Here is an 18,479-nt window from a genome sequence, read left to right on the forward strand (position 1 = left end):
TTTTTTTGGAAGTGGTATAATGAGAATACGCGTGAGCATTTATTTATTTATTTTCTGGTCAAAACTATCCATTTAATTTTTTTTGTCAAAATTATTAATTTATCTGTGGAGTATGAATAAGTTTGAAATAAGAAAAAAAAAAAGATATCACGAAAAAGAAGACTTTTCCTATAATATTTTTCACCAAACAACACTCTCTGCAAAGCAAATAAATAAATAAAAATTACAATAAAATAAAATAAAAAATTTCTTCAATCTTCCCTCTCGAGTCAATTTTGGTTTTTGGCTAAAATTTTTCTTCGATTTTTTAGATCTGTTTTACTTCAATTTGTGAGTTGCTACAGTCATATAGGTGTTTGTGTGTGTTTATGCACAAAATTTGTTTAGATTGATGTTTGTGTTGAAGCTTAGGGAAGATCAGAAGAGGAATTTGATTTCAAAATTGGGCGAAAAAGTGGGAATTTGTTTCATTTCGTTTTAGGGTGTTTGAATTCTTGTTATGACTACTGCGGAAGCGTTATCTGTGATTCCAGCAGCTGTTCTTCGTAATCTATCGGATAAGCTGTACGAGAAGCGCAAGAATGCTGCTTTAGAGGTTTGTTTTTAATGGGGTTTTGATGAATTTTTGTTTTCGTCTCCATTTTTTGTGATTTGGGTTTGTTTTGGTTTTTCCAAAGCTGGGTTTTCCCCCTCTTGTTTTTGGGATTTGGGTTTTTCTAAAGTTGATATATTGATGCTTATTGATTTTGTGTAGTTGGAAGGGATTGTTAAGCATTTGACATCTGCGGGTGACCATGACAAGATCAATGCTGTTATCAGTTTGTTGTCCCAGGAGTATACGTACTCACCTCAGGCTCATAATCGGAAAGTGAGTTTGAATTTTACTCTTTTAGAGTGATAGGTTTGGTATAATGGGAAATGATATCCATTATATTGTAGAAAAATGATTTCTAGTAAAAAAATAATTTCTTTGTGTTTCTCATATGAGTGTGGAAGCATTTTCTTTACAAATATCATAATTCTTACTTATATCACTTGATCAATGACATGTTTGCCAACCATTAGTAATACTGAATATCACCAAACACATTTTTTTTTTTTTTGGTACCAACTTTATACCCAACCACACACAGGAAACTTTTTTCCAGAAAGCATTCTTCTCTAACAAACACACACCTGAGCTGCAGGGAGGATTGATAGGACTGGCTGCAGTAACTGTTGGTTTGACTTCAGATGCAGCTCAACACCTTAAGGTAGGGGGTTTACCTCGTGATCAACTTTGTTTCCTATCAGTTTTCAATTTTGTGGAAATTCTCTATAAAATTTGGTTTAGCTATGAGAAAGGGTGAGGTTATGCCCCAAGGCTTTGGTCTAGTGGTAGGAGCACACGTGTGATGTTGGGTTTGGCACACATAATGGGTAGATGGGCGGGCCCATTATCCAACAAATTTTTGATCGTGTGCCACTCGAGAGTTTCTTGATTATCAAAGAAAAAAACTGAGGGTGAGATTATATGTGCCTAAGTCTGAATTTTAGGTTGGTGTTTTCAGAGAACATCATCTGCTATTAGTAATTACTAGTAATAGATAAGCCTTTGGACGAAAAGAGTGATAAAATAAAACTGAGAACATGCATGTTGATGCTATACTAAGGTGAATATAGGGTCAGGTATCTTTAGCCTTAGTTTCAATTAGTTTTCCTTGATTGTAAGTTAGAGTACAGAGTAAGCATTTGGGAGAATGATATGGATGTGAGTTAGTGTGTGTATTACTTTGTCCATACGGGTAATTGACTGGATATATCAGTGTTTGCATTATCATAGACTTGCTCCTCGAAGAAAAAGCAATGTGCATAAAGATGTAGGTTTGTCCACCATCTTATTACTCATTTCTTTCTTTCACAGGGGTAATCCTGTTTATTCATTTTGAACAAAAGGGGAAGGTTCACTTGCTTCTTTTCATTCTCTACCTTTTATAAATTATGTTCCTATAAAGAAATCATGTTTATCTGTTTTGTTCTAGAAATCTTCATCTCTTTACAATTGTAGTGCATTTATTCCGTGAATAGAGAACTAAGATTTTGTGCCTACTGTTGTTCTTACACTACTTCAGTGCCTGGACTAGGAAAGGCTTTAGTTTCAGGTCTTTTAAAGATAATAGAACTCCAGCCCCATTCCCGAAAAAATGAATAGGTGAAACTTGAAAGAGTGTATTCATTTTACTTTTGGGTTTAACCTTTTACACTTAAAAAATTACTTTTTGTTTCTAATACTGCTTCCTTGACATCATTTGTAGCTTTTACCTTTACTTATTCAGAGAACAAGTAGTTTTATATATGGTCCCCTTGAAAAGATCACTGATGTTGTTTCTGTGGCTGTTATTGTTATTGTTATTTTGGGATGTTGCATTGAGGATTGTGCTTTTTTCCCTGTTATGCAACTTACCTCTCATCTGGATTTGATGTCCAGCAAATTGTCCCGCCTGTCTTACACTCTTTTTCGCACCAAGACAGCAGAGTTCGTTATTATGCCTGTGAAGCTTTGTATAACATTGCAAAGGTGAGAAAGCTAAAGGAGCCTGTACAACACATGTATTTTTGAGTCTTGTTGTTTGGACTTCATTTTTTCTACTTTGCAGGTTGTAAGAGGAGATTTCATCGTATTCTTCAATCAGATCTTTGATGCTTTGTGTAAGCTTGCGGCAGATTCAGATGCCAACGTGCAAAGTGCTGCTCATCTTTTAGATAGACTTGTGAAGGTAATGCATCACTTCATTTGAATGCATTGGTCAGAGAGGGAAGAGTATGCAAACATTTAAAAAATGATGTGTTGTTTAGATGATAATGAATTCCAGTTCGATATACTACAACAAGGAGGAGAATAGAAGGTGTTGCAGAGGAAAGGAGAGTCTAAAGATGAGGCTTGAGTTTTTTTTTCATCGGGGAGTTCAAATGGTGTAAATTTGATAATTTAGGGTAGAAAAGTTGAGTGTCCTTTTCTTTTATTTCCTTTCCCCAATTCTTTTTACTGCCAGTACTTTATGGGAGAGCGGGGGGCAAAGAGCAAAGGAGTTGCTTTAATCAAAAGATATGCACAGTTTTGGTATTTTGACTGATCAATTTTGGTGATAACATTGTGCTAAAACTTTTGTTGGATGCAGGATATCGTCACAGAGAGTGAGCAATTCAGGTGAGTTTGGGTTGTTGGAAACTAGTATCTTCATGCTGGAACCGAAGTTTGATTTTCACTGAATTGGACATTTTATTTCTTACACAGCATTGAAGAATTTATTCCTTTGCTGAGAGAACGAATGAATATCCTCAATCCTCATGTCCGCCAATTTCTTGTTGGGTGGATCACAGTTTTAGACAGTGTTCCGGATATTGATATGCTCGGTTTTCTTCCTGATTTTCTTGATGGTAATTTCTTGTTTTTCAAAGTCAAAACCTTCTAATTATGCAACTCAATGTTCTAAATTTGTTAACTCATATGGTTTCTCTTGACTTGATGAAGTGCAGGATTATTTAATATGCTGAGTGATTCTAGCCATGAAATACGGCAACAGGCTGATTCTGCACTTTCAGAGTTTTTGCAAGAGATTAAGAATTCTCCAGTAAGATCTATGTCATGTGTGGTGTGTTATATTTATTAATGCTCCCAAAGTAAAATAAAATTTTGAACTTGCAACTTTTTTTCTCTACTGGTATTATTGAGAGTTGAGACTCGGATGAAAGAGATCTGAATATATGTTTGTCCCTCAACCTGCAACTTAAATTTACTAATTTTTGTTTAGTAATTGTGTTTGGTTTTCCATCTGTATTGAAGACAGTTGTTTCTGCTCTTCTTTTGTATCTGCATCCTTTTGGATTAGTAAGATTTCTTTTTTCGACAAAAATCTTAGCGCGTTTTTGACTAGTTATTGTGCATGTGTATACCATATCAATATAATATAATTTGTAACAAAAATAAAAAGTTTCTTCTTCATCTAAAAAAACAAAACAATAAAATTAATTCTTACTCACATATATATTTGTATATGTGTGTATTTCTGAAGACATTTGTTCAAGTTATAAAATTGAAATGGTGTCATTTCATAATCCTTGACCTCTCCCATACATGAAGCTGAAAAGAGTAGTTTTTGACCAACTTCATCTACACTATCAGTTATAGTAATGGAAGCAACTTCAGTCTTAGTAGCAGTATGAATATGAATATCATTTGTTAGGAAGTGTTTGTATGGTAAAAGGAGTAACTCTAGTTTCAGAATCTCTCAGGCCTCATTTGTTTGCACTTAATGAAGGTCCTAATTGTAATCCTTCCGATTTCAGTCATTTAGTGCTTTTGTTTTTCTAGGTTTGAACTTTTTTTTTGGATGACTGTGGTGTTCGAGCCAGGTTTCGCGCACTTCGACTAATTCCACGGGATACATGCCACCTCCCACAAGCAATAGGTACTAGGTAACTCTGTCCACCAAGGCTAGGACAGATGGGAAGAAATAAGAATCACCTAGTGTTTTTTTGTCTCCGCTGGGAATTGAACCTGAAATCTCATGGTTCTCAACCACTTCATTGACCTCTGGGCACACCCCTGGGTGCTTTTTTTTAGGTTTGAATCTTAATAATTGGATCTTAACATTAAGGTTTTTTTAATGTTACAACTCCTTAATGGGTCTAAATAGATCTGAATGGTGTAAAGAAGATGGTATAGAAGAAGTAGAACAATTGGTAGATTTCCTAGGATCTATGTAATTATGGTTTTAGCTTGTAACTTTTTGGAGGTAGCCAGCATACCCTTAATGCTGAAGAATACAACTTTAACTTTATCAAAAAAAATAAAGTCTTAATATCATTAAGATGTCTATTCAAGGACTTCTACAAATATGAGTTCACCAATTCCATCCATTATACCTCTACCTCCATTGCCCACAATTATCAACTGCCTATGCCACCGCCTATCATTATCAGCTAGCACCACCCACTGCCCATAACCACCATCCTCAACCATAACCACCGCCACTGTCAATCACTACAATATGTCACCATCATCAACTACTACTGCTAACAACTGTCAACACTAGCTACTACCCACAACACCACATTAGCCAACAGTCCAACACCATCTCCAATCGGCACCCACAACCACCACTGCTAGCCATCAACACAACCAACCTCCATATAATTTTCTTAAAATATTTTGTGATATATTAGACTAATTTAGTATTTAACTTAATTTATATTTATTAATTTTTAAATAAAGAAGTTTTTTTTTTTTGAGAAGGTAACATTTGTGTATATTGACAAGCTTTATATATTCAGATGTTGAAAAAATAGTCTTAATTTTTTATCATTTAAATCTTAATACAACATCTTAGTAGTTAGTTGTGTAGTCATAATGAAACATCTAAATCTTAATCCACATCTTAATATTCAAATATGTATTCAGTTTCAAATGTCTCAATCTTAATACAAACAAATGAGACGTCAGTATAGAACTAGATGCATGACCAGACCTGCATGAACGCAACTAATCTTTCAAACCAAAGTCAGCCCAAATTTGACAACTCTATAACCTAAAAGTTCCAGGGAAAGAGCTTTCCTCCTTTCGCAGGTAAAAAATTTATTGACAAAACAAGGTGTAACTTTACAAGAGTAGCATACGACATACATTTAACTCCCCAAAAATCAAGCTGAATATTCACACAAACTGAATCTCTTATCTACACAAGAAAACAAAAGAAACAAACTAAAGAGGGCTTCTGATCCATAACAATGGATATTTGGCTCCTTCAAACAGTTCAATATCATGAATATGTTGCTAATATTTACTCAATAATCTTCCAAAATATAGCACTTAATTGCCCAGCCACGATAAAATCTCACTCCCTGCATCACTATCTATATAAAATATTGATGACCAATCAAGTACTTTGTCGAAACCACTAGCCAACCTGAGGCAGTCGAAAGAGCATAACTAATACATCCTCCTTTTGCCACTTCAGTTTGGAATTAGGTCTTAGGAGCTCTAATATTGTTATTGCTGCACTTGAGCCGGAGGTCTTTCGGAAACAATCTCTCTATCTCCATGAGGTAGTGGTAAGGCCTGCGTTCACTCTACCCTCCCCAGACCCAACTTGTGGGATTTCACTATGTATGTTGTTGTTGTTTGAGCTCTGATATAGTTGTTTTTAAAAAAAATATATATGTAAGGGAGAGGGGAACGGGAAATGAGGGAGGGGATTGTAATGTGGTAATCGAACCCCCTTACCAATAAGGTGAAAGTTCAAGTAACCAACCAACCGAACTACTAAGATCCCCCTAGCTCTAATATAGTTGACTCTCTATTGCATTTCTAATTATCTTAGCTCAAGATTTAGTTTTAAAATGGCAGGAACAGTTTTTATGGGACTGAATTATGTTAGAAAAAAGAGAGAAATTGAAGAGGTCATCAATGTATACCTTATTTGTCTAATTTCTGTCCTTCCATGTGTCCAAATCTTCTTTTCTGCTTAATGCGTCATTAAATATATCAGTCAAGAGTGACCACTCAGATACACTCAGATGAATTTGATTCATATGGAAGTACTTTTTACAACTCTATAATTCTCTGTATTTTAAGCATAAAAAAGAGAAGATTGGTTAAATTTTAAAAAAAAATTAAAAAAGAGAAGATTGGTTATTGTAGTGATTTGTGGAGAAATAATATGGTTCTTGAAGGGAATATATGTCATCAGTATTACAAGGATGTTTTTGTCTATCAACATTTGGTTTGAGGCTTTCAACTTTTATAATAATGTATAGATTTTGTTTGTCCTTAGTTAGTTTTCTAACTTGAAGAATGCTGCTCTTAAGTCTGTAGATTATGGCCGCATGGCTGAAATACTAGTGCAAAGGGCAGGCTCACAGGATGAATTTACTAGGCTGACTTCTATCACTTGGGTAAGTATGTTGATATGCATGGTGCTTGTACCATGTTATCCTGCTTTCTATTGACCAATATTGTGTCTCTTGGCTACGATATCTTCTGGTGTTAACAATTTACTAGTGTTTTAACTTGTTAAATCTGTTTGAATAGATTATTTTGTGCCATGCAGATAAATGAATTTGTGAAACTTGGTAGAGATCAACTTGTCCCGTATTATGCTGATATTCTGGGAGCAATATTGCCTTGTATATCTGATAAAGAAGAAAAAATAAGAGTTGTAAGTGGAGATGGTCCCCTTTTCCTTTTATTGTATTTGTGTTTTCTCCCTTCTAGTGCTACCTTTCTTCGTTGTTATTGCTTCTTTGTCTGTCACTCTCACTTTTCTATTCGTCTGTGCTTCTTCCTTTTAGGTTTCTCGTGAAACAAATGACGAACTTCGTGCAATTGAGGCTGATCCAGCTGAGGGATTTGATGTAGGAGCAATCCTCTCTGTCGCTAGGAGGTATAAGTTACTTATTGAGGGATATTTGGATTTTGAAGATTTGAAGAAGTTGAACTGTCTTGATAGTTGATAGTACAGTAGATAATCAATTAAAAAATTGATTAGTTTCATTAAATAATGGTAGTTGGCTTTTTGTTGAAATATGATTTTTATAGTAGCCAAATACTTCTGACTATAGAACTATGACCTTAATACTTAAATTTTATGTTCTTTGTGTTTGTGGACCTTTGGCCTAACTCAATCTCAAAAGCTGATTGCCCAATATTATACAAGGAGACAACAACCTTTTGCCTTGAGCAATGTAGGACTTGACACCCTCCCTCACTCCCTCACTCCCGGACAACTGTAGAATGGCTAATATAACATGGGGCTCAACATTGCAAAACCACATCAACAAGGATCAATGGATCCAGATCAGATACCATGTTAAGTTATGGACCTTGGGCCTATCTGGTTCCCTTGATATGGATCTAGTTATGTGACGCTGCAAGGTGAAATCAAATGTTCTTATGCTACGACTATGGTGCTGGTTCGTTAAGAGAGAACCTGCAATCTCTCGAGTTAAAGTACTCAAAAACTGGAATAGTTTTTTGCTTATCTTTCCATTGAATTCAAATAACTTTAAATACAACATTGGTGGAGTAACCACCCACCTAATAACAAGGAAATAACTTCCTACTACTACTAGAATGAGAAAGTGGAGAAAGAACCTCCTATAAAGAAACAAGAAAACATAATTAATAGATAAGTTGAAGTATTCTACTTTTTGATTTCTTTAAATTTTCTTTGGTAGACTAAAGGGGTGCTAACACTATCTCAATCCTTAATGCTAGCTCATGAGAGGATGATTGCCCAATATCATATAAGGAAACCATAACTCAGTCAGGAATTGACAATCTCTGTTGGGATGTGGGCCATTTCTCTTCCCTGCCTTCCAACTAATTTCTAGCAAATAGGTTTATTTAATTCTATTGCTAACCTTCCTAATTTGGGTCTCAATCTCATGTTGATCTCTTTTATTTTTCCTGATACGGTAAAGGTTTCATTAAAGGAAGTACAAAAAAGGTACCCAAAAAATGTTACAAGCTCCAGCATAGCTTTATCAGTAACAATCCCAAAACACCTAGAAATTCCATAAGCTGATCTAAGTTATCTACTATATCTCCCTTACCCCGTAAGTACAAATTTTCAGGACATCTATTCTTTGATAAATCTAGGTAACTCCTTTGGTTCTCAAAGCATCTTTATTTCTTTCCAACCAAATGGTCCAAGAGATCCAAAGAGGTATAGTATTTTAGATTGTCTTCAGATCTTTCTGGACTTTCTGAGATTGCCAACATTATCCTGTTAATCTCTTTGTCCCTTTTTATTACTATTGCCTATTGTTTGATCTTCATGAGGCAACCATTGCCATGTGTAAGACCAGAGAATGTGTAAGAGTTATGTTTCAAAAGCAATTACTTAGACTGGAAAGTAGAGAGTGTCCTTTTAGTTACAGGAGTTTGAACAGGTGTACTACTTTGCTGATGAGAAAAGACTTACTGGCTCTGAACTGCACATAGAAGTGGCAGATTCTCAGTGAACTCCTGCTATTGGAACCTAGACTCTGGAGCCTTCAACTTCCAGCAATGACTTGGAAATTGATTTAGGGAACTAAATCTCCTCAGACGAGAGCTTATCTTTTGGTGTTAGCTCAGGGTGCATGCCCCAAACAAATTTTCAAAAAGCAAATGCAGTGAAATGGATGTTTTTGCGTGGAAAAGAAATTGAGAGCAGCAAACACTTATTTTTGCTTTGTACTGTAGCTGGATAATTGCGGAACCTGCTTTTGAATAAATTTGGGGTGAGATGGGTGATGCCAAATACTATGATGGAACTCTTGTGCCGCTGGATGTGATACATGTGTATGAATGAACCAAGGAACTTATGGAGAAAAACCCAGCTTGTGTGTGTTGGGTGATATGGAAAGAGAGCAACCTGAGATACTTGACGGAATATACAGTTGTACATATTATTAAAAATGTCGATACCTAGATCTGGTAGCTCTCTGATGTAATTTTCACAATGCATGAAAATGTCAAAATGGCACAATTCATTTGTTCTATGCAACAGTGAACATGCTTCGTAAATGTTTACGACCCTTTTCTACTGCCTGTATGCTTGGCTATCAATAAATTACATATAGAAAAAGCTTATTTTCACCATATAACTAATTTAATAAAAAATGCGATTGGATTATTTATGAAAATCAAAACATAACAGAGTTCGTGATAAGAATAGTTATATCCAAGTAGCTATATGTTATAGTATTGCTTCTAGTTAACTTTCTGTCTCAATCTTTTTATCAGGCAGTTGTCTAGTGAATGGGAGGCAACACGTATTGAATCATTACATTGGATGTGGACCCTGCTTAATGGACATCGGTCAGAGGTGAAGACCTAAAATTTAATGACGGTCATCTTGTTTATTCTTTTGCACAATGAGAATACTCTCTCATGGACTTACTGAATGATATAGGAGTTGATATCTTAAACTACACTGGTTTTCAGTGGGGATACAATACCGTTATCTATTAATGCTGAGTATGGAGCCTGAGTTGCTAAAAGTACTTAGCTCATGTGTTGTTGCTTGTTGGGATGCTTATTAAAGAACAAGGACACAAGGTTTTGAAAGTGTTTTCTAAAAGAGAGGTCATGAATCATGTTTGAAACGTACAATTTGTGTGTTTCACAAATTTGTATTTTTCATTTAGAAACTAATTGAATTTGCGTAGAAGAAGCAATGGGCTTTAGAAGGAGAGAAATCTCAGTTCCCCGCTCTTTGTAGTTGTACTTGTCCCCTCTCTCTCTCTGGAATGAGATGGAAGATCTGGGAAATGTGGTGCCAGTTTCTGCAATAATCTTTGAGCTATATTATACTCCTGTGACATGGTTATTCTTCTACAGCTGCAAATGCTTATTGAAGAAACAGGTCGTAAGGTTTTGAAAAGTGTTTTCTACAGGAGAGGTCATGAATCATGTTTGAAACCTAGTTGTGTATTTAACAAATTTGTATTTTTCATTTAGTTTTTTCTTGAGATTAGGTAACTGTATATTCACAAAAAACTCATCATCCAAAGAATGATGGGCTGGTACTTACAATCCATGGGTGTGTAACCATGTATTTTTCATTTAGTAACTAATTGAATCTGTGTAAAACAAGCAAAGGGCTTTTAAAGGAGAGAAGTCTCAGTTCCTTGTTCTTTGTGGTTGTCCCTTCTCTCTCTGGGATGAGATGGAGGAGCTGGGAAATGTGGTGCTAGTTTCTTCAATAATCTTAGAGCCATATTATACTCCTGTGACATGGTTATTCCTGTACAGCTGCATCACCTAATGTTCTGCTGCATCATAGTTGCATTTGATGTTGTCATATTCTGTTCTATCAAAATAAAGCTCATTATTCATGCTACTATAGTTGTATTTTCAGGTAAAATCATGCATAAAAAATGGATTTACTATTATCATGACAAGTTTTTTGCATTATATTTAGGTGTATATGTTACAAATTCGATTCAACTTTCACCAGTAGTATTATATATTCGGTAGCGGAATAAGTTCATTGATAACACTAAGATAATGGAAGATATCTTATTGTCAGTTAATCAATATATGTTTTGTTCTCTGTTACCTTTGTCAAAAAAAAAAATATATGTTTTGTTCTCAATTTTTTTATGGCTTCTAAAGTTTGATCTGGTAAGTGAATGTTCATGTTTCCAATTTGTCGAAACAGGTCTTGGTTTTTCTGAATGATGTCTTTGACACTCTCCTAAGGGCGCTATCAGATCCCTCCGATGAGGTATCTCTTATTGCTTTTATTCTTTTCATAGAGTTTGTCATGCTGGTTTGCTTTGCTAGGTCTAGCCATTGTTCTAGCTTCTGATCAACAACTTACATCCCAGAATACTTTATCTTGATGGCAAATATGTTGATGGACAAGTGATAATAGCCGATACGACTTTTCTGGTAGCATTATGGTTGTGTTTTCCAGGCATTTGCTGACTTTCAAAAGTTCACTTAGGTTTTTGTGCATTAGCTGTGGCCTTTGTTTTGTTCCCCTAGTGTAGTTTCTTGGCAAATTTTGGCCGTAATTCATCCTTCCCTTTTCCCGCACTTAATACCCGTGATTCTTTTTGGCCTCCCCCTTCTTGATTCTTCTGGAAATTTTTACAGCTCTACATGACTCCTTCATTCTTGTTTCCAGATCATCCTTAACCTAATTATCAATCAGTTGAAAAAAAAGAAGAGTAAGAATTAAAATCTTACCTTACATTAATCATTTTTTTAATTCATTGTACTATTTTAAGGCTGGTAAATATTTGCTGCTTGAGTGATTTCTAAAATTGGTCTAAACTGCATATATGATATTTGATATTTCCTGAATTCATTGCCACAAATATTCTCTTGTTTTGGAGGATAAATGCTAAAAGTTTATTCTAGACTCTTATTACCTTACTAGTTTTTGGATACGCGCGATGCACATGTACTTTATCACAAGGAGTAAAAATTTATTTAAAATTTGTGTTTGAGATGTAAAATAGAAGAGTAAGTCGATGATGGATATTATTTTTCCTTAACGATGATGAATGTTAAATCCTATATAACTAACTCAGTAAAAGATGAAACTGCCCCTCAATCATCCGTCAGTTATTCAACTTATAATTTGTTCTAGTTTTATAATTTCAATTTTACAAAATATCTACTATCTTTTTAGTTTCAGTGAGAGCATATAACTCTTGAAAATCTAAAAGTGTTGGAGGATAGAACATATAAGTAGGCAACAAATAATCCACGAGCTTCAAATGAACAGACCAAACCCCACAGGGTATGCTTCAGATGAACAGAAAATCAAAGTTCCATGAAAATCATAAAAAGACATACCCAAAGGATATTAATGCGAGTAAGCGAGAAAATTTACTATTGAAAGATGACTTATACACTGAGTGTAAAAAATAGTTACAAAATCAATTTATTTATTCCCTCCACCCCATTTTATGTGAAAATATTAATGATTGGGGAGTCAACTGATTTTTCTTTGGCTATAATTTTCTCAAACTTATTTGAATTAGTTTAAATCAATGGCAATGTTGACTTGTAGCCTTTTCGTGTAATTTTCAAGAATATACCCGAATTCATCGTACGTTCATGCTAATCCTTCCAAAGAATTAATTAAAATTAAAAAGGAAAAGCAAAACAAAAACAATTTCACGAAAGAAAAAATGAGAAGAAAATTTTTAGTCATAGAAATATCTGAAAGGGAAACAAATCTGTTCAAGCTCAAATCCTTTAATACTTCATGGTTTATAAATAATAGTAGCTCGATGATCAAAGAACATAGGTGAGGAACTTAGAAAGGCTTAGAAGTTTGAAGCCAACTAAATAGCTGTAAATACAAGTAAACAAAGAGACCAAAAAAGGAAACGACTCTTTGGTATCATTAACATGGCTGGACATTATCTTTTATAAAGGTATTTATGTTCCATTCGGGGTGGTTTGGGCTTGGGACTTCCATGTTGGAGTTCGAAACCCCTTGTCAGCGAAAGCAAGGGGTTTGCCTTTTGGGTCGAGCTCGTCGCATCGGGCTTGCCTAGTGTGGGTTACCTCTCCTATGTGGTTTGCGAACTATTGCATAGGAGCGGGAGTTTTATCCTGTGTGCACCCAAAGGATAGCGGCTGCGGGTTTCCCTTGTCATAAAAAAAATTAAGGAATTTATGTTTTTGTATATTATATAATTATTTAATATATATTTTAAATTGACATAAATGTCCATCAATATTTTAGGGATATTATCCTCTTTCAACTTTAGACTTAGGACTTTCCCGCTTTTAGTATAGTATGATGATTAAAAAAAATTTATGTTTGACCCTTATTACCTGATTAAAAAAACCATTTATGCTTGACCCTTATTAATCTATCTTGAAATGAAAATGAAAGTTAAAGATGATATAAGATAATGGGTTAGATGTTCCGATAAACATTGCCTCTCAGTCAAACTTTTGTTTGAGATTGCTTAAGTCATCTTTCTAACTTCCAAGTTTAAATGCTTGTCTCAAATGAGTCTAGACACCCACTATTCAGGAAGGAGATTTTAGAGGGTGCTTCCTGCTATTTTGATTGTTCTGAGTCTTCTTTAAATTCTCTTCCAGGTAGTGCTCTTGGTGCTTGAGGTGCACGCATGCATAGCCGAAGATCCGCAACACTTCCGGCAGCTAGTTGTTTTCCTAGTTCACAGCTTTCAGCATGATCACTCACTCCTGGAGAAGTAAATGCTATATTCTTTTTTCGTTTCTTTGGGGAAAATTTATTGGTATGCTTTTGTTGTTTGGTTTATTGAAGATTCTGTTCTGCTGGTATCTTAGCTTTCCTAATCTCTTTCAGACGTGGGGCTTTAATAATTCGACGGCTATGTGTACTTCTAAATGCTGAAAGAGTTTACCGTGAACTGTCCACAATACTTGAAGGAGAATCAGATTTGGACTTTGCTTCTGTGATGGTTCAGGTTTTACTTATATCTTATTTATCAAGAGACCATCACTGTTCCCAATATACAGAGTGAAAGTGCAACGATATAGATCTCACACTTTGTTTTTTTAAAATTAATTTCATGTGATCACAGAACTCTCAAGCTTGGTTTTGAGATATTGTCATGGGGGCTCATATTTAATGTATGGTGCTTAATGTAGTCTTTGCTGTACGCTGAGTGTGCTGTGTTTGTTTCAGGCTTTAAACTTGATTTTGCTTACATCACCTGAGTTGTCTGACCTTCGGGAGGATCTTAAACAATCACTGGTCAAAGATGCTGGGAGAGACTTGTTGCTTTCTTTGTACGCATCTTGGTGCCATTCACCAATGGCAATGATAAGCCTCTGCTTGTTAGCCCAGGTAAGCCTTACAGCCTGCAAGTTTTAAGGCATTCCTCATACCTGTATCAACTATCAAGCATTTGTTACCGTTATTTCACAGTGAATATAATGAGCTCCGTCTTTGTTACAGTCATACCAGCATGCAAGTTCTGTTATTCAGTCTTTGGTTGAAGAAGACATCAATGTGAAGTTCTTAGTGCAACTACATAAGTTGATCCACCTTCTGGAGACTCCAACCTTTGCTTACCTTAGGCTTCAGGTGTTTTGAATTTCTCCTTTTATTGATTGTGAAACCTAGAATTTTGAATTCCTTTTATCATTTATGGTTCTTTATGATCCAGAAAATAAACATATGAATGTTTGTAATTCCTTTTGCGCTGGAGTTCGCCCGGAAAAGGGAATCTAGTACCAGAGAAACCTGAGTGTGTCATTACTTCTAAGCATATATGCTTATCTTTTAAGCGGTAGATTGAAGGAAAAGGAAATACATATTCTTTTCTTTTTAGAGTAGATCATTCTAATTTTTGGTCGTGAAAGCTCTGTTCTTTTCATATAGCCGACCCAACTTAGTTGATTGAAGTGTAGCTGTTAGTTGTTTGTTAAGGCGGTCTTCTTTGCATTTAGCGTTTTCTGTGGAGCAAACAAGACTTGTAAAAAAATTGCTGCTCCAGTCTCCATTTGCATACATGTTAAGAAGGGAAACCAGATTGGAATTTAGAAGCTCAATGCATTACTACCAAACTATCTCGACAATCTGCTTTACTGCACCAATGAGAGAAATCCTGTATGAAATTCTGACATTGCTTTTAACAGACTTCAAATTGATGACCTGCCAATGGGCAGAAATAAAAATTAAGGTTGGGTGTTGTGTGATGGTGGTAGTGTTATATGGTTGAATTTTATATGCATTGGTTCTGATGATTTGTTCCACAGTTGGGATTTTCATTGTGCCTTTATGAATTGCCAGCTTTTCCATGTGTTTTTGAGGAGGCTGCAAACTCATAATTGCTCGTCTTGATACCCTATACTGATTTCTTTTTGTAAGAGGGACGTGCATTTTACCTACAAATTGTTGCTGCATTTCTATTTGAAGTCCCTTCCCTCTAGTGATTCATTGGTGCTCAAAGAACCCTTGGTATTAACTGCAAATATTAGGGTTGCTAAGATTAACTCTTTATATAATATCTATTTCTGTTGCTGTTGATTTCTTCAACAAATTGGATTCTTTTTGTTTATGTATTTATTTTTAAAAAACATTTATTGTATTCTGCTTTTTACCTGTTTTATGAAGTTGGTGGTGTTATGATGTACAGGCAATTTTATTGGATTTTTCTCTTTTTCACGAATAAGTTCTTTTAGGAGTATCTTAGTGGCTCTATTTCTTGCAGCTTCTTGAACCTGGAAGATACATATGGTTATTAAAAGCATTATATGGTCTGTTGATGCTGTTGCCGCAGGTATGTTATGTATTATTTTCTCCATTGGTAACTTGAGTTGAAGGTTATTGCTATCAACCGCATACCATTTCTGATGCATGCCAGGAAAAGCTTGTAGTTGTGCATTTGCTTGTGCAAGTTGAGTTTCTGTTGAATCATATGTTTAAGAGTACCGACAAAAATCAATCACCGGGTTGCATTAGTTGTTCAATCCATTTACTATTACTATATCCTAAGAGTTAGTATGTCATGGCTATTATTTCCAGCTTATACTTGAAATAATCATTCGTGAGTTGTTTCCCTTTTTTTTAATTATAATTTTGGTGTTAGGACCAAATTGGAAAACCTTGATCATTCCACCGATACCTATTACCTACTACCTTCCATCAACATAGGTACAACGCCGCGTCTCCGCCCACCAAGGCTGAGGCAAATTGGAAAAAACGCCTATTGTCATTTCTCTCTACTGGGATTTGCTCATTAGTTGGTTTTTATGTTAGTAACATAATGAACTACTGAACTCTTTACAAGAGCTTATCTAATTGATTTAACTGATTATCACTCTTATATGCACAACTTATATGTACTAAGCTGCACATCAAGTTTGCTAATGTAGATATTCTTTATCAATTCATGTAGCAAAGTGCAGCCTTCAAGATTCTTCGTACTCGGTTGAAAACTGTTCCTTCATACTCCTTCAAGGAAGAGAAAGTTGCACGAACATCGTCTGGGATTCCATTTTTCAATGGCGGAGGTGGATTACAAATTTCCGAGGATGGCAACCCAAATGAGAATTCACATGATATGCACAACGGAATAAACTTTGGTTCTAGGCTGAAGCATTTTAAGCAAATTCAGCAGCAGCATCGTTTGCACTTAAAATCAGAGACTCAATCACGATTTAGTTCTGCTTCATCAATGAAGGTTTGTGTGCTTCATAATGTCTACTTATTTTGCTGATAATATTTTGGTTGCATATTGCACTCTGATACTTGTCCAAGAGTTAAATACCTAAGGCTAGAAATATCCTATATGTTAAGGTAGTTAATTATTTCCACCGCGATGACTGCTTGTCTGTCTATCTGGGTTGAGTATGGAAAAAAAGAGTTCTTGGACTTTTGGGTTGTGCTTTTTATGTGTCCATGACAACTGATAGATATATTGGTGCGGGTTGCATTCGCGATAAACAAGTGCTTTGTAATGAGGATTGTATGTGTTTCATTATTGTGAAATTCCATATATCTATTATGTGTGCGTCTTTTTTATATCGGAGAAATTCCAGGTGGGCTTCTATCCAACTCCAGTTGGTGCACAAGTTCAGAACTCCTGGCAGTACAGCCCTGCTCCTCTACCCTTTTTCCCAACTTAAATACTAGACTTTAAGTTTGAGTCCATGATGTGCCTTAACTCACACATCACATACTTGTGATTCTTTCACCACTGAGCCGAAGCTCTGAGACCCATATACTCTATTATATTGATTATTGAATAAACCTTCCTTTCCTTCCTAAGTTTTTCTCTTTGAGTGCATTAGAATCTTAGCTTGAACCTATCTTAATTCAGGAGTTATGAAGACCAGAAGAATCAAAACAATCTGCCGCAGCAACAGGACTTGAACGGGACTTCTTCAAGCGTATGGCGTAGAGCCCCAGTACAGTTGCAACTCTGATTGTTTACTCTTTCTCCTAATCAAGGTTTCTTATACAGCAATCTTGATTTGCTTTCTTTTTCTTTTTTTGGAAAGCATAGTCAAGCTCCGCTAAGTTGTAAATTGTATATCTAGTTATTTGTTTTGTCAAAATTCATTGAGTTGGAAAAAAGTGGAGAAAGAGATATTACTTTTAGCTTGGATATTCCAAAGCTATTTTAAAAAGTTTTTGAAAGATATTAAAAGGTAAAATTAGCCCATGTGGTTATGTTATTTTTTGTTGAAGGGGAGCCTTGGAATAACATTGAAATTGTCTCTATGTGAGACCTGTAGGTTACGGGTTAGAGCCGTAAACTGACTGTCTACATCACACCCCACCCTTTTGGGATGTGGCTCTTCCTCGAACCTTGTGTGAATGCGGAATACTTTGGGCATGGATGAAGTGGTAGATGCATAGGAGATAAAAAGTGTCTTCTGTTACAAAGAAAGATACAGTTTTGTGTATTATGAAAACTCTATCCTTCATCCCATTCTTATTACTTGGATTTGAATAATTCTCAAAGCTTGTTGTGATATTTCCCATGTTTCTTTTGAAATAGTGCTGTTAGTCTTTTCGATAGATCTTTGGCTCAAGGAAAATATAATTCAAAGCAAGTTGAAAAAAGAATTAATCTGAGGGAAGGAGTAGTGGAGTCATGGAAAAATTCTGTAGATAGCAAGTCAAAACATTCTTAAAAGAAGAAGAAGAAACATAACTACAACACAATAATACGATAATTAAAGTGCAAAAGAACAATAGACATTAAGGAACTCTTTGAATAGTACTACGACTATTAGTATGGAAAGATAAATGAGACAACTCTCTACTACTACCAAACATTCATCCTAATTCGTGTCCTCCACAACCTTCTATCTAAGGTCGGTACTCGGTAATTTGAAATTGCGTAATGTACAATATAATCACCTATCCCCAATACTTTTTTGACTTCTTCAACATCTCATTAAGTTATTCATAGTCAATCTCTCATACCTCCACATAGAAGTGTTCGTACATCTTTTCTTTACATGCTCAAAC

The 18,479-nt window shown here is 35.3% G+C and overlaps 1 protein-coding gene across 3 annotated transcripts; it reads left to right on the forward strand.

Moving 5' to 3' along the window:
- Positions 1 to 212: 212 nt before the first annotated feature.
- Positions 213 to 17,936, forward strand: LOC102579235 (protein VAC14 homolog). 3 transcript variants are annotated; one of them, XM_015312168.1, is made up of 20 exons: positions 213 to 595; positions 755 to 868; positions 1,134 to 1,253; positions 2,468 to 2,557; positions 2,637 to 2,756; positions 3,159 to 3,187; positions 3,275 to 3,417; positions 3,517 to 3,611; positions 6,847 to 6,933; positions 7,089 to 7,196; positions 7,330 to 7,421; positions 9,770 to 9,851; positions 11,190 to 11,255; positions 13,604 to 13,719; positions 13,836 to 13,956; positions 14,178 to 14,339; positions 14,451 to 14,579; positions 15,709 to 15,777; positions 16,396 to 16,680; positions 17,320 to 17,936. In XM_015312168.1, the coding sequence occupies exons 1-20, from the start codon at positions 500 to 502 to the stop codon at positions 17,326 to 17,328; spliced, it is 2,133 nt and encodes a 710-aa protein (XP_015167654.1). In that variant the 5' UTR covers positions 213 to 499; the 3' UTR covers positions 17,329 to 17,936. The 3 variants fall into 3 exon arrangements, with proteins under 3 accessions (XP_015167654.1, XP_006355062.1, XP_015167655.1); XM_006355000.2 differs by having other exon boundaries at positions 214 to 595; positions 1,188 to 1,253; XM_015312169.1 differs by lacking the exon at positions 1,134 to 1,253 and having other exon boundaries at positions 214 to 595.
- The last annotated feature ends 543 nt before the right edge of the window (positions 17,937 to 18,479 follow it).

The sequence above is a fragment of the Solanum tuberosum genome, unplaced genomic scaffold (assembly GCF_000226075.1).
Source record: "Solanum tuberosum cultivar DM 1-3 516 R44 unplaced genomic scaffold, SolTub_3.0 scf00189, whole genome shotgun sequence".
Lineage (NCBI taxonomy): Eukaryota > Viridiplantae > Streptophyta > Magnoliopsida > Solanales > Solanaceae > Solanum > Solanum tuberosum.